Source organism: Dipodomys ordii, unplaced genomic scaffold, assembly GCF_000151885.1.
Source record: "Dipodomys ordii isolate 6190 unplaced genomic scaffold, Dord_2.0 Scaffold33, whole genome shotgun sequence".
Taxonomy (NCBI): Eukaryota; Metazoa; Chordata; class Mammalia; order Rodentia; family Heteromyidae; genus Dipodomys; species Dipodomys ordii.
In genome coordinates, this window is record NW_012267249.1 from 11324772 (window position 1) to 11341551 (window position 16780).

The 16780-nt window shown below is 33.8% G+C and overlaps 1 protein-coding gene across 1 annotated transcript in view; it reads right to left on the reverse strand.

Annotated features, from left to right (window-relative positions):
- Lrriq3 (leucine-rich repeats and IQ motif containing 3) overlaps window positions 1-16780 on the reverse strand; it is an 86734-nt gene that overhangs the window by 58023 nt on the left and 11931 nt on the right. Inside the window, exons 2-4 of the mRNA XM_013016837.1 lie at window positions 14339-14587; window positions 13374-13697; window positions 6931-7064 (exon numbers count right to left, since the gene is read on the reverse strand). Of these exons, the coding sequence (XP_012872291.1) occupies window positions 6931-7064; window positions 13374-13697; window positions 14339-14587 (707 nt within the window). The remainder of the gene's footprint in view (window positions 1-6930; window positions 7065-13373; window positions 13698-14338; window positions 14588-16780) is intronic.

Genomic DNA, 16780 nt, shown 5'->3' on the forward strand with positions numbered 1-16780 from the left:
AATGGAAGGGATTTGTGTAAGCTTTCTGTCACTGAACAAAAGGCCTGAGGTAATTAACTGATGAACAAACAAGATTTATTTTGGCTGATCACTTTGCAGGTTGCAGTCCAGGAGTGATATATCTCATTGCTTTGAGCCTGTGATGAGTCACTATATCAAGGTGAAAATAAATGTATGAGGGAGTAAAATCACTCATCCATGGTCAGGAAACAAGAGCAGGGAGAAGGAAGTGAAGTCCCATGATCCCTTTGCCAGAATCACCCCCAACAACCTAGGCCCTACCCTTATTAGTTCCATCACTTGGAATAGTGGAGATACGTATTCCTCTAATGTCTACTTAGTGACTCACATTGCAGTTATTGAATGTTCACCCTTGACTATAGACTTTGTAAGACAATGGTTAGTAGAAAGGCCAAGTCCTCTTCCTCCTCCTCCCCCTCCCTCTCCTCTTCTTCTTCTTCCTTTTTCCTTCTTCTTTCTTCTTCTTCTTCCTCCTCCTTCTCCTCCTCCTCCTCCTCCTCCTCCTTTTTGTGTTGGTCCTGGAGCTTGAACTCTGGGCCTCGGTGCTGCCCTCAGCTCTTCAGGTCAAGGTTACTGCTCTACCACTTGAGCCACAGCACCACTTCTTTTTTTTTTTTTTTTGAGTAGTTCGTTGGAGATAAGAGTCTCACGGACTTTCCTGCCCAGGCTGGCTTTGAACTGTGATCCTCTGATCTCAGCTAGGATTACAGGTGTGAGCCACTGGCACCTGGCTTAACAACTATTCTTGAGTATATTTTTTTCTGTCCTACTTGAGACTGACCATCTTTGCTATGCCAGCTTTCTCTTTTATTGATTTAGATCTGCTAGACAACAAATATGAGTTTATGGAAGCAACTGCTATCCTTTTTATCCCAATCTCTCCCTTTGGCCTCAGTTACAGAAACAAAATATCACTTAGGTGGGAAAATGCCCTGATTAAAGAGTCTCTCTGTTCAACTGAATTCTGGCAAAGAAATACAGGAAAAGACCACTGCAAATTCCTAATAAGGCTCATGTTTTAGTGGAGAGGTTTGTTCTGTCTGCCACTCAGTACTTCATGAATCAGCAATCAAAGACAATGATTGGAACTTTTCAGTCATTTTGGATCACAAATGATCTTGAGAATAGAATACATAGAGAAAGAAAAGGTAAACTCTTAAAGGAAGCTCAAATCTTTGAATAAATGCAGAGTTACAAACCTACACTACTGGATTACAGAATTTACTGTAACATGAAATAATTTTTTTAAAAATCTCCCTAGTGGGCTGGGAAGGTGGCTCAGTGGTAGAGTGCTTGTCTTGAATGCATGAGGTCCTGGGTTCCATTGCTCAGCACCACATAAGCAGAAAAAGCCAGAAGTGGCACTATGGCTCAAGTGGAGCTGAAGAGCTCAGGGACAGCGCCAAGCCCCAATGACCAAAAAGAAAGAAAGAAAAAAATCTCCCTGGTTTAAGACACATGTAAGGAATGTCTCTTACATAGAACTGATCAAATGAAGAGTATACAAATATACTGCTTCTTCTTTTAAAATAATTATTAAAAATTGTCTAAAGTATTTAGAAATTAATCTTATAATTATGATTATAGTCTTCTTTTTCTGTTTTTTTTATCCTGAATATTAGCATATGTTATTTTCCTATTATATTCTGACCTGTGTATAAACCTATTGTATCATAAGTACTTGGAAATAGAGTCTAAGCATATTAAATTATAGTGATAAAATGTGCACCTCCTCTAAATTCTAGTTTATTAAAAAGCTCACATTTCAATAGCTTTTACTTTTATAGATTCTTTCAAAAGACATTTACAACTGCATAATTCAGACAATCATTTGGTTAGAATAGGAGGGGAGGGAAACAGGTTGAAATTTGACTTTCTGAAACTTCTTGATTCTTTTGTCTATTTTTACATACCAGACATACTTAACTAGTTGAAGTCAACTACTTGAATTACCCTAAAAGAACTCCTTTGATAATTATATGATTCCATACATTATTCTCATAATAAGATACTTAAATTTGGAAACCCAAAATGTGAATGGATGTGGAACATTCACTGACAATTGTAAAGCTTGGTGGTACTGGGTAATTATTTCAGGAGATAATGGATATATTGAGGCATCTGGAGAAGTAAACAGAAAAGAAAAAGTGAAACAAAATTATATACTCTCTGAAAAGATCAGAGAGCCAAGTCAAGAATAGGAATCAAATCCTGAAGAATTTTGGTATATTTCAAAAATGTGCAAATATACGTAGATAAATGTCCTGAGTTTTTATAGAGTACGAAGATCCAGAACTAACCAGCTACAGCTCAGTTCTATGGTAAAGCCAAAAATAAAGTGAAACTTCTGGGAACAGAATATAAATTGAGAACACAGAGAAAATAAGATAAAAGAGTGGTCCATAACACAGAATGGAAGATGGGGCTAAACACTAGAGGTCTCAAAGTGTAGGCTTATTATCTCTTTGGACATTACACAAAAACAACAAAAGAACGAACTTTTAGTATTTAAGTTTAACAAAAGCTTCATAGGTTCAGAAAGCTTAATTTTTTATCAAATGGACAGTGTAAATGTCCCCCTGACAAATCCCACACAGTTGAAAAAAAAAGAGAAAAGGGAGAATAATAATATCACTCAATAAGTGCATGCCAGAATGTAAAACTGACCCATAAGACCAAAACCTATAACCCACTCTTTCAAAACTAAATACGTAAAATTTACAAGATATAATCTATAATTAAAATTCAGAAATATTGATAGCATGGGAAAAGAATCAATATTTTAAAAGTCATTTAGTAAAGATTAAGGTAGGCCAGACTCTGGTGCTCACAACTATAACCCTCGCCACTCAGGAGGCTGAGATCTGAGGATCATGGTTCAAAGCCAGCCCAGGCTTATTGCCAATAAACTACTCAGAAAAAATAAAAAACAGAAATGGCCCTGTGGCTCAAGTGGCAAAGTGCTAGCCTTGAGCACAGAGCAGCTCAGGGACAGAGTCTGACCCTGAGTTCAAGACCCATGATCGGAAAAAAAGAAAGAAAGATTAAACTAGGAATATGATAACAAATGAACATGATAGGAATACTGGTATGATGATTCAAGCTTACAAACCTTGGCACCTAGAAGGCTGAAGTAGGAGGATCATGAGATTAAATCTAGCCTGGACATATAGTGAGACACTGATTCAATAAGTAAATTAATAAATAAGCATCTAGTTTATACTTGTATATAATATGCATATAGTATATTATATACATATTAGTCTATGTGCTATTATTCATACTATAGTTTATATGTATATACATACATATATCCATATATCCATACATATATACACTATGTAAATATACATACACTATAGATGTGTATATATATATGTGTGTATATGCATATATATTCTATATATTAAGTATAGAGAGATATAAATATACACTAGTGTATATAATATATACACTACATATAATTATTTATATACTGGTGCATATATAGGTATATGTACACATATACATTATATGTAGGATTAAATTGTCAAATTATTGATAATTTTGGGAAGTAAAATTGTGCTGGTAGAAGGGAAGTGTAACTGAATGAAGGCAGTAAAGAACGCTCTGTGTCAGTATGAAATATCAGTATGAAATCATGATGGAAAATTAGTTCATTTTATATTTTGTTCTTGAAAGAGCCTATGAGTCATGATAGCCCCATAATAACAAGCATATCTACTTCCCAGATTTTATTTTCCAAATATTATTTCATATTAAAATATTAGCTTTTTTGAAAATTACTAGACTTTTAAAATTACAAGACTGTACAAAGATAGCTAGAAGGCATACAAGAATTTGGATTTGTCTTTCATTTAACATGTACAGCTTCATCCCCTCATAACTGACCACCAGAATGGCTGTCTGACATTCAATATATATCTTAACCTTCCTACCAAGTTAACATTTTTAATGTTTTACTATAAAACAGAAAATACAAGACAAAGTCAAAATCTTATGGATTAAGTGATATAAAGTGGATTAATATGGCTGTTCACATAAACTATTTATTCAATAAATATTTGTTTCCCATTTTATTTTTACAATTTCTTTTATATCAACCCAACCAATAATCTTCCATATAAGTTTAACCTACCTGCCAATCTGACTACAGTACTTCATGCTGAGGAAAGTCTTTATATCTCCACTACACATGATAGTACCATTAAATGTAATTCAAAATGTAGTTTATATATAATATATATATAATATTTTAAGGCAATTTATGACATTTCAGTCATTTTATGGGAAAAGATTCAGGCAGGATAAAAACTATAGAATGTGAGAAAACATCTTCATGGCTGGAAAGAGACCTCAACAAACTGATCACTTGAAATCCCTACATTGTAAGAAATTATAGGTGCCTCTCAATGCAGGTATTTTTGTTTTCTATTTTTCTATTTCATTTTCTCATAGATAAATATAGAAACACATTTGTAATTCCCACTTCCACAATCTCATTATTTCTTAATGGAGCCATTAAGTCAGTAAACATTATCAGTACTCAACATATTACAAGCACTGATACATACAAGAGATCCAGCATGGAACAAAAAGAGATGTAGTCTTTCTACCTTATGTAGCTTACACTACATCTGGTGATAGAGCTAATTATATAGACATTGCAATGCAGCATGAAGAATGTGACAACACATATATTATGCAGACATTTTCCTATGTAAATTGGTAGCCACTAGAGTATTTTAAGCTAGTGAATAAAATATATTTCTATTTTTGAAAAATTGTTCCATGCACATTGTGCAAACATGATAAGAAGGAAGTCAGAAAGCCAAAGAAAGTTTCCCTGAGTCCAGTAGTGAAGTTAGAACTAAATAAAACAATAACAATAACATTTTTAAAACAGTATGTAACTAAAATGTGTACTTTTGCTAAGAAATATGTACATTATATTTATGATCACATTTCTTATAATCAAGCTGAAAAATAAACAATGCTGTTTTGCAATTTTACAGATAAATTCAGGTTCAAAGTGAATATGCCTAGTAAAAGAGTTAAAAGAACAGAACATATTCTAACCATTCTGTCTTTAACTATTTTTTTCAAATTATTTTTTATTTCTCAACTTCCTTTCCTACATGCTGAGTTTGCAGCAACTGATCTCAAGAGCAAGTGTTTTTTTGTTTTTTGTTTGTTTGTTTTTTTGTCGGTTGTAGGGCTTAAACTCTGGGCCTGATCACTGTCCCTCAGCTCTTCAGCTCAAGGCAAGCACTCTACCACTTTATCTACAGCACCACTTTGGGCTTTTTGGTGGTTTGTTGGAGTTTCACAGACTTTCCTGCTGGCTTTGAACTGCGATCCTCATATCTCAGCCTCCTGAGTAGCTCTAGGTCTGAGCCACCGGCGCCGGGTTCAAGAGCAAGTTTTCATCTTCATGTATATCAGAAGGAGCTTTGAGTCCAAGAGAGAAAATTCAATCTTAAGAGACACAGATGATTGACAATCCTCTTTACTAGAAGTTTATTTGCTCTAAATATATACTAAATTTAAGTTGAATATGAATCTGAAATAAATGTTTAAATAAATAGCCTCTGCCAACTAAATTCTAAATGCTGTAACATGTTCCCATTTGTGAGCTCACTTTTCCTCAGACTTGGACCTTGTTTTGCTTACATTTATAAAACTATTCTCTCAGAAATTGCAGAGACTATATCATAATCAGATTTGTTTCTTGTTCTCCAGTTGGTCTTTCTTTATCAGGATTATTATCACTCATGTTTTAATACATACAGACTAATAAAGGAGGGCTTTTGCTCTGCCTTACTGAAGAATGTTGAATTTCACTTTGGTGAAATTTTCTAATTTTCCATTTTCAGCAAATGGCTACTGTCCTCCTGCATATCTATTTTAACTCTACCTATATATCAGAGTTTCATTTCTGTATCCTAAAAGTTCTCATTAAATAACTGAGAAGACATTTCATAAAAATATTCACTTGTTTTTCATAAATTTGAAGTTAGACATGATGACTTGCATAAAAATCACTTATACTGGAATATCCAACCTTATATCCTACAATAGAATGTTGAGAGATTCTAGCAACACAGATTTTCCTTTATTTAAAAGAAAGGTTTTTCCTTCCTTTCCTTATTTGCTTCTACAAAGAATACAAGGAACAAGAAGAAAAGAAAACTAAAGGGTAATATAAATGTGGTAGCAAATGGCTCAGCAAAATTATATGGCAAAATTATCTTCAGATACAAGCAAAATATAAAACCCTCACATATATTTTTATGATTTATATTTCTATATATTTCTATAATTAAACAAATTCAGAAATATTGGTAGCACAGAAAAAATCAATATTTTAAGTCATTTAGGAAAGATTAAGCTAGGCCCAGCTCTGGTACCCAACGACTCTAATCTGAGCCACTCTGGAAGCTGAGATCTGGGGATCATGGTTCAAAGCCCAGTCCAGGCTTATCTCCAATAAACTACACAGAAAAAAACAGAAATGGCCCTGTGGCTCAAGTGGCAAAGAGCTAGCCTTGAGCACAGAGCAGCTCAGGGTCAGAGTCCAGGCCCTAAATTCAAGGCCCAGGACCATCATGTCAGATAATTAAATATGCAGTATTGATTTACATTTAAAGTGTAATAAAAAGTATGAATTATTCAATCAAAAACTATTGCTTATCAGTACAAAAATTATATTAGTAAATTTTGATTATACTAAATCCTGTAACAGAGTATTATAGATTCTGTAGTATTCTTTAAAACTAGGTCAAGTAGTCTATCAAATATAATTTTCAGTATAGAATTAAATACAAATTATGAGAGAATTGACTTTTTATCACTGATTGTAATTTTTATCACATTTCAATATTCAAAAGTAAAGAAAGTAACACATACCTCAATTCTTTTCTAACTAAGAAACCACGGATCCATCTTTGAACAATCAAAACTGGTGAATTATGAGCCAGAATTGTATTGATTCTTGAAATAATAAACTTAATGTTATTAATTTCATCTTCATAGCTTGATCCCTGTATAAAAATTTTATTCAATAATTTTATGTCACATTAAAGTATTCTAGAAGACATTTTAAACTTGGTAATCTAATGATTTAAGTAAACTAACAAAACATAAGGTTTCTTATTATATAATAGTAAAATAATGCACTCTAACATCAGAGTAAATATCAAGAACTAGTAGCATTAATTAAGTTAAATTCTCTTCACAAAATAGAGGATTTTAGCAACTCTTTATTCAACCTTCTTCTCTCAATCTGATAGCATAAATACAAATTTTTCACTGTAATTATCCTGATCTATGAAAAGTAGTGGTATTAATTACTATTCAACAAAATTCTAAAAGTAGTCTTCATCAGCATAAAGAAATTGGGCTATGATTAATTTATATCATGTTCTTGGATCCTCTTGTTTATGATAAGGGGAGATACAAACTTTCCAATTTCTGATTATTCACTATTAATGATTATATGAACTGTTTTTGTTTCCTACACACACACACACACAATCCATTGAAATAAAATACTTGCAGGACAAAACTTTGCTAAGATTTTTTCCCTCCTCTAGGCTTTTTTTTTTTTTTTGTCAGTCGTGGGGCTTGAACTCTGGGCTTGGGCACTGTCCCTCAGCTCTTCAGCTCAAGGCGAGCACTCTACCACTTGAGCCACAACGCCACTTCCAGTTTTCTAGTGGTTTATTGGAAATAAGAGTCTCACGGAGTTTCCTGCCCAGGCTAGCTTTGAACTGAGATCCTCAGATCTCAGCCTCCTGAGTAGCTAGGATTACAGGCATTAGCCACCAGTGCTGGCCTCCTCTAGGCTTTAAACTTAGGGCAAGATACAGACTTTTGAGAACCCTGCTTGGGAATAAGGTCTGTTGGAAGAGTGGTTCAAGTAGAAGTTCTTAATTAGCATTGATTGGCTAGCACGAAGCCCTGAATTCAAATTCCAGTCCTGTCAAAAAACAACACAAAATAAAACAAAAAAACCTCTCAGATCTACTATCAAATCATGCCACTGCCTCTTATCTCACTTCCTCATACAAAAATCTTTATCATGTTGGCTACTCCTCCATATAGAAGCAAAATCCTTCTCAGATTCTATGGGCATAGCATTCTCCCTCCCTATTACAGGTGTCTCCTTTGCTCTACTGGAAACAGACACATTCCTTTACTCGCAATACACATTTCAAATAAATTCATCTGGGGCTGCTTTAAACTTAGGATCTTCCTACCTACCTGGACCTCCTAAGTGCTATGGGTGTGCACTTTACACAGCTTTTGTAATTTAATTTTATTGAGCTGTTATAACATTATGTTCCCAATTTTTCTATTTTTATTTTTTTCATTTCTCAGCCTATATTATTAACTCCTCTTTTATAAAATAGTCAAGCATTTGGGCCTCTGAGGTCATTTTTAAAAATATTATTATTCCTATTTGGTAATTGTAAGGTCCGCTCCTGGATGGCTAGCAGATCCACCCTCCTCGCAGCAAAGTCTCTGCCCAGTACCTGCAGTACCTGCCCAGTACCTAGGCAACTGGGACACCTGGAAGAGGTCACATCTGCATCCACTGAGGTCACATCTGAATTTGATGTGGCCGCACCTTTCTCAGCCCATACCCTAGATAAGGCCTAGCCCAGGCCCAGATGCTCTCTCTCTCTGCTCTTTTCTAGCTCTTTTCTAGCTCTTTTCTCTCTCTTTCCCAGCTCTCTCTTTCCCAGCTACGTGGAGTGACAACCTTGCCTGGTCCCAGCAGGTCTACTGAATAAACCTACCCCTTACCTGAATACCACGTGCGTGGTGCAGTTCTTACTCGGCTACCTCTTTTTTAAAGCCTAACAGTAATCTCTGAAGATTACCTTCCTTGCTTCAAGTTATTACTTCCATGGTACTGCTTAGTAATATACACTGATTATACAAATGTATTACTTGTCAGGAAATGCTTCTTAAGTAACAGCCTTATAAGTCAATCTCCTGTTTTATTTCTTTACTTACATATCAAAAACAAATAGCTATTTCATCAAATACATATTATATTTTATGGCCTGTAGTCATTAAAAATATTCTTGACTTCTCAACTAAGTAAACCCACATTTTTCTTTCTCCCTCACTCATTTCCACAAAATAAATCCAGCCTAGCAAATGTCTTCAATCTGCCTCTTATATTCTATATTCCCTGTACCAATGTATTAAATTGGCCATTATAAATTAAGGCCTAAATTTCTGGGATAAACTCCTCTCAAAAACCCCACCATACTGTTAAAATTCGAATTGACAAGCTTATTAGTCTAGATTGGGTGAAGCACATTAAATCACCATGTACCAACATCAAATATATTGGTATAATTTGGGGAGTGGAAGGGAAAAAACAAATCGTTTAAATAGGGATACAGGTGGACCCATTGCAGCAATGAGATGTACAAGACTTTATGTCGAAGAACAAAATTTACAACTTTGGGGCGGGGAGGAGATGGGAAGGGATAGGAAGGGGAAACAAAGGAGGAGGCAACACTGCTTGATAAGAAATGTACTCATTACCTTGCTCATGTAATTGTAACCCCTCTGTATGGTATTTTCACAATAAAAAACCAGTAATAATAATAAATCACCATGTAAACAAACCAAAGGACAATGCAAATAATAAATAGAAACTATACCAATCAAAACTCACCAACTAACCTCAAAGAAGGAACTTTTAACTTTAATCAATCAAATGTCTTTTCTTGCTTTTCTTGTTTTGATACTACTGGGGTTTAACTAGCAAAGGCTGAGGTTTGGAGGGCAGGAACTCAAGCACTGAGCCAAGTCCCTGCTCTTGAACTGAGGGCCTAGGCAATGTCTCTGAACTTTTGTGCTCAAGGCTAGCACTCTACCTTGTGAACCATAGTTCCACTTCCCACTTTTGGGGTAGTTAATTGAGATAAGTCTCATGGGTTTTGCCATCTGGGTTGGCTATAAATCACAATCTCAGATTTCTTCCTCCTAAGTAGCGATGATCATAGATGTGAGCCATTGGTATCAGCTCCCAACTCCTTTTCAATGATTTTTTCTAACACAACTTTATTATGTTTCCTGGCATGTGATCCTCTTATTTGTTCTTCCCTCCTAGTTGGTATGACACCTCTACCTCCCAAGTAGCTGAGATTCCAGGCAGGAGCCATAGTACTTAATCCAAAATATTTTGTGTATATCACTTCTGCAGCCACATTATAAAAGTTCTTTCTCTTGCTTCCATGTCTGTACTAGCTGCTTTTGGTATGGAACTACTATGATTCATGAATCAGGAAATACTTGGGTTTAGTTTTTTCTTTTATCAATCCAATTACCATCCTCCCCCAAATTACAAATGAAGGATGATTTGTCTAGAAAAAAAAATCAGGTCTGTAAAGGCTTTATATATTTCCTCAAGATATTGCAAGGTAAATCCTGTCTCCTAGGTTCTTAGGTAGCATTTTGATCCAGCTATATTTTCAATATTATTTGACATGTCAAACATAGTGTGTAAACTCTGAAAACATTAAACCACTTTTTGTCACTTGACTGTGCCAATCTCTATCAATACCTTTAAGTCTTGCAAGTGTTTTCCATTCTATCTTATTAATTCACTAATCATAGGAACACATCTATTTTAGTAGAGATTTTTTAATAAAATATGTTGAAGTATAAATACTTAGAATACTCTGTTCTTTTCCTTCCTTTTCTACCACAACTAGGGAGCTGGATAGCAAAGGTTTTTAAAGAAAATATATATGCAGTTCTCTCATGGATTTTGTCTGTACTCAGATTCAAGATACTTTCCCCACTGTTTCTTTAATCATTGCTTTTTCTCTATTTGCATTAAATTCTCTATTGTTATTTCTATTTATATATAAGTTATCCTGGATTTGAACTCTCACTATTCTTTTTTTTTGGGGGGGGGTCCGGTCGTGGGGCCTGAACTCTGGGCTAGCGCTCTATCACTTGAGCCACAGCAGCCACTTCCGGCTTTTTTCTTTTTGCTTATGTGGTGTTGAGGAATCGAACCCAGGGCTTCAGGCATGCAAGGCAAGCACTCTACCATTGAGCCACCTTCCCAGCCAAACTCTCACTATTCTTTTCTCAACATTTCCATATATTTCTTCTCAGTTTAACAAATTCATTCTATGAAAGTTCAGCATTCTTTTTTTATTGTGAAAATACTGTACAGAGGGGTTACATTTCTTATCAAGCATTGTAGCCTCCTTCTTTGTTTCCCCTTCCTATCCCTTCCCATCCTTCCCCTTCCCCTCCACTAACTCCTCCTCCTCTCTCCCACCACATTGAATTTTTTTATTTAACTTGTCAACTGTTCCACTGATATGGCAGAAACTAAGATCTTTCCTGGAGATTCCAACCATCCTATCACAGATGGGGCTCTGCACATACCAGATGGGTTCTGCTACTCATTGTAACTTTGCTTGTCCTTTGGCCTTTCCATGAAACTTATTCTGTGATTTATAGCAACTGGTACCATCTGTCACTTGGACCATCATTGTTCTCAATAAATAAGAGGATGTGAAGAATTTCTTCTAGTTTTGGCATTTTATTGGGTTTACTGTTTCTGGAAAAATGCTTTCATGTCATGCTTCTCCAGTTTCTTCTTTTGATTCAATTTTCTTATTCCACTCAAGTTGCTAGAGCAAAGTGTAATAAGCTGAATAACTAACAACAGAAATGGCTATGAAATACAAGGTGGAGATCCCAGAAAATTCAGTGTCTAGCTTCTGAATAACTGCCTTCAGGTTTATGGAAGATGTCTTCCCATTGTGGTTTCACCTGATAGAAGGAAGAAACTATCATGTGCAAACCATGTGCTCAATTTCACCACAAATAAAAACAAAAACAAAATGGAGATCTCTTTAAAGCTTCCTTTGTGACAGCAGTAAACTCACTTTGATGGTCAATTCATCTTTCAAAGTCCCAAAATATCTCCAAACAATATCACATTGGAATTAAATTTTGACATGAATTGGGGATAAGGCACATGATTTTTATGGGTAAGGTAAAGCAATCTTAATAATCCAAAAAGCCTTACATTACTTTTGCTCTTACACAATGCTTACAAAGTATTTATCTAAAGATAAATAAAAACTTACCTTTTACTGGGTTCTATTGATGAAAATTATTTCCACTTAAAAAATGGCTACTTTGAGGGGCTGGGCATGTGGTTTGGTGGTAGAGTGCTTGCCTAGCATGCATGAAGCTCTGGGTTCGATTACTCAGAACCATATAAACAGAAAAAGCTTGAGCCTTGAGCAAAAGAAGCTTAGGGACAGTGCCCTGAGTTCAAGCCCCAGGACTGGCAATAAAAAAAGGCTAATTTTTATTTTCTAACCATTATTATTAAAACTCAAAAATGTTAACACTAATATTACAAAATAATTAAGAGTGACATACTTTTACAGATTTATAAGCAGTTATGTAAAAATATTCCAATTTTATCATTTTAAATTTCCCAATCATAGCCATTATTCAATATGTATGTCTTTCACTTGTGATGCTTATTCAAATTAATTTTCTGTGTATATACAGTCATGTGCCACATAATGATTTTTTTACTTAATGACAGACCAAACATACAGTACTGGTTCCTTAGATTATATCGCCAAGTGACATCTAAGCTAAATTTGTTTGTGTAACAAGACTAGGTTATATTTTGACAATAATAAAATTATCTAATATGTCTCTCAAAATGTATTCTATTGTTAAATGTGAATCCACATATTAAAATATATTTAAAACACCTAGAATATATTTTACTTTTTCTAAAAAATTAATTTTTCTCTATAGCTGAGGAAATAATCACTTCTGTACTTTTAGTAACTTTCTTTAACTAACATGCATAAGTTATGAAGAATGCTTGTCTTATGCTTATCTATCCAGTATTCTGTAACTTCTAGGTTTCAACTTTTACCAACATTTTATGCCAATGAAGATTTGATTATGACAATGCCACATAATACTTATTTAAGAATTTAGTATTTCATACTCATCTAATAATATGAATTTTATGACATTTGAGTAATATAAAATACCTCTCAATGGAATCATTATATAAAACAGAATAAAGATCTACTTCAATTAATAAAACAAAAATATTCTTTACAACTTGGTTTTTCAACTCAATAATTTTATGCTTGAGGCATAAAACTCATCAATTTTCAGATATAAACACATTACTGATACATTCACATATTTTATCTAAATGATGCACAACTATTAAACAGTCCCCATATTTATGTTTAGAACTTAGAAGATAAAACTTTATAAATTTGTTTTAAGTGAAACCCTAAACAGAAGAATACCTTTTTCAATGCAGGGCAGAAATTAAAGAAAAGTCGGTGGTTAAATGTTTTGAATCTTTCAGGAAGATGCCAGTTCTGAATTATTTCTTCATCAGAAATCACATGATGATCCAATGCCTTGAGAGCCCATATACTGTTAACAAGAACATGTCTGTATCCTTGTTTAAGGCTGACTGGACAATCAAACATAGTGAGGGCAATGAGGTTTGGACAGGCAGATAACACACACACATTTTTTAACTTTGCAAACCCATTGTCATGAAGATAAAGGAGTTTGAGATTCTTTAATCCGTTCCAAAATTTGGTATCTGGCAGAGTTTTTATCTGAAATGGTGTTAAAGATAGATTGTTAAGCTTAAATATCATATTTATACAAATTCCATGAAAAATAGTAAGAAAGAAAAACTAAACATCTAAACTCCACTATCTCCCAAATGGCAACTTCCTAAGTAATCAAATGAAATATTTGAAGCATGACTGGGAAAACTAAATACAGTGGGCACTGGGAATAAGCTGTTCTTAACAGTATTATGAAATTCATAATGTAATATTTTGTTCAGTGAAAAATTCTTTGGTAATAGACCAATTCTATCCTTTTCAAAACATTTTTTCTTGAACAAAGAATTAAACATCTGTAGTGTGTGGTTTAAGTGGAATTAATGTAAAGGCCTCAATTCAAATCACAGTATGGAAGGAAATAAAAAAGTGTCCAAACTATTCTTAATTTAGAGTGCAACCTTAAGAAATAAAATGTAAAACATAACAAACCATACATTATTTGTATATTTTACATTAATCTATTTGTTTATATTTTCATAGTGTGTTTATACATATTACATATTTTCCATTTAATTTTAGTTTACATTTTAGGTGACAGACAATTTGGAAACAATTTTATACACAGAAAATGTAAGTACTTATTCTATATAAATTTCATTTATATGAAAAAAATCATTACTGCTTACCTGATTTCCATGGAGATCAAGTTTGATTAATTTTATACAATTTTGCAGTGGATAAATATCTGTAATAAAATTGTTTGAGAAAATGCAGACTCTAAGAGAGATGCATGATTGCAAACTTTCCACTGATTTTAAGTGAAGGCCACTGAATTTTACAAAAACAAAATCTTTTTGATTTTCAACTATATTTTCATTATAATGACTCCATTCTTCATGACTAGTTAGCTCTTTTAAGATTGTTCCATGAAACATCTAAAAAAGGAAAATTGCTTTAACTTTCTTCAAAATAGAAAACTCAAAACAAAATATTTGATAAGAATAGCAATAGGCAGAAATGTTAAAATTAGAAGGGAATATCTAATCCTATGGAACCTTCTGTCCCAATATCTCTAAATATTAAGCATTCATATAACTATTCCTGACTGAAAAAATATATCTCTGTCCTCATCAGTGTACAAATCAATAAAGGAAGCAAATCCATGGGACTCATAACATAACTTCTAGATAACAAAACTATATTTCAATGTAGTCAGTAAACTAATATTGGCTTAAGGATACTGTTAACTACATTAACAAATAAATTAACACTAAATAAATTAATAATTCAGTATAGTGATAATCTTGGAAGAGACTGAAAAATGCAGGCATAGGAAGATAAGGTGCATTACAGACCTCCCATTGGTATGATAATATTTGTTTCCTTTTTAGTTTGTTTGGTAGTACCAAGGTTTGAACTCAGTTTCATCATCAAGCACTCTAGCTCTTAAGTCATGCTCCCAGACTTGTGTGTTTTAGTGTATTTCCAAATAGAGCCTTATATTTTCCAGGTACATTCTCTACCATAATCTGAAATCCTCCTGGGCTAGTATCACATCACCACACCCAGCATTAATATTTATATTTAAAATAAAGGATAATTTTATGCCACCATATTATGTATTTTTAGTTTCAACTAAGGGAAAATTTGATGAGTGAATTTTTTAAAACTTTTTTTGTTGTTGTTGTTGGTCATGGGGCTTGAACTCCACCTTGACACTGTCCCTCAGCTTTTCAAGGCTAATGCTCTACCATTGAGCCACAGTTCCACTCCCTAAAGCTTTGAAATTTGAGCACTTTAATTTAAAACTTTGATATCAATACCTTATTATAGAGTACATGTTATGCCATATTGTACATATATCATATATGACATCTATATATATAGTATATGTATATATATATTGACTTCACACAAGATTAAGTAACCTTATATTAGAAGATTCATTTTCTATCATGTTTTGGTAAAATAAATCACCATAATTCAAATGAGAACGTGAAAATCCAAATCAACTTATAGTCTGTTAGGACACTGACTACATTTGATATCCTAGCCAAAGTTTCTAAAACTGTAATCTTCAAGTTCTTATATCATTAAAAGGCAGGATCCCGAGTCTCGTTTGTTATCTACTCCACTAGAATCTTTTAGCTGAATTTGAGGATCTAGTTAACAAGCATTATGGGAATCTTAAGAAAGCTCAACTTAAATTACAAGTGCATAACCATTCCTAATTCAAAGAGCCAGGCATGAACGAATAGATAAAATTCTTATAAAACTCATTAAATTCTGTAAGTTCTGGTATGGAGACCAATATCAACATTCATCCCATCATTTGTACTCCCTAAGTAAAAATATCATAAGAAGTCTTTCCTTTGGAAACGTATTTTTCCATTTTTTCTGAGTGTAGATTAATTCAAGGATGACTTATGATAAGGGCTAGTAAAGTGCATACATGGAACATGTCAGAGTGGGGCACTCAACCCTTTCAGCCATCAACAAAATCAGTCATACTGTCTTTTTAAGAACTTTTGATGATGAGCTGGTTTATGTTGAGTAGAAAAACTGAGTGAGATCAACTTCCATATATTCCATTCATGACCCCATCTCCTCTAATTTCCTACTGTTAATCTTCCATCTGTGAGATACATTTGTTTCAAATGAAGAATCAGTATTAATACTTTATTAACTAAAATGTGAACTGAAGGGTTCACACTATGTGTTATGTCTCCTATGGGTTTCAACAAATGTATAAACTGTGTATATCACTGTGTCATACAGAATCATTACTGTACCATCTCCTAAACATTCCCATTTCACCTCTCTCTTCCAAAGACCTTGACAATTTTAATCTTTTTGTTTTCTTCATAGTTTTGCCTCTTTGAGAATGCCATATAAAGGCATGCTCCTTGTGTAGACTATATATAACTTTTATTGGTGTCTTTCAGACAATATTTATTTAAGGTTTCTTATTAGCTATTTCTTAAAGAGCTTATTTTTTTTTATTTTATTTGTGAAGATACTGTACAGAGGGGTTACAATTACATGGGCAGGATAATGTGTACATTTCTTACCAAGGATTGCAGCCTCCTCCTTTTGTTTACCCTTCACATCCCTTCCCAGCCTCCCCC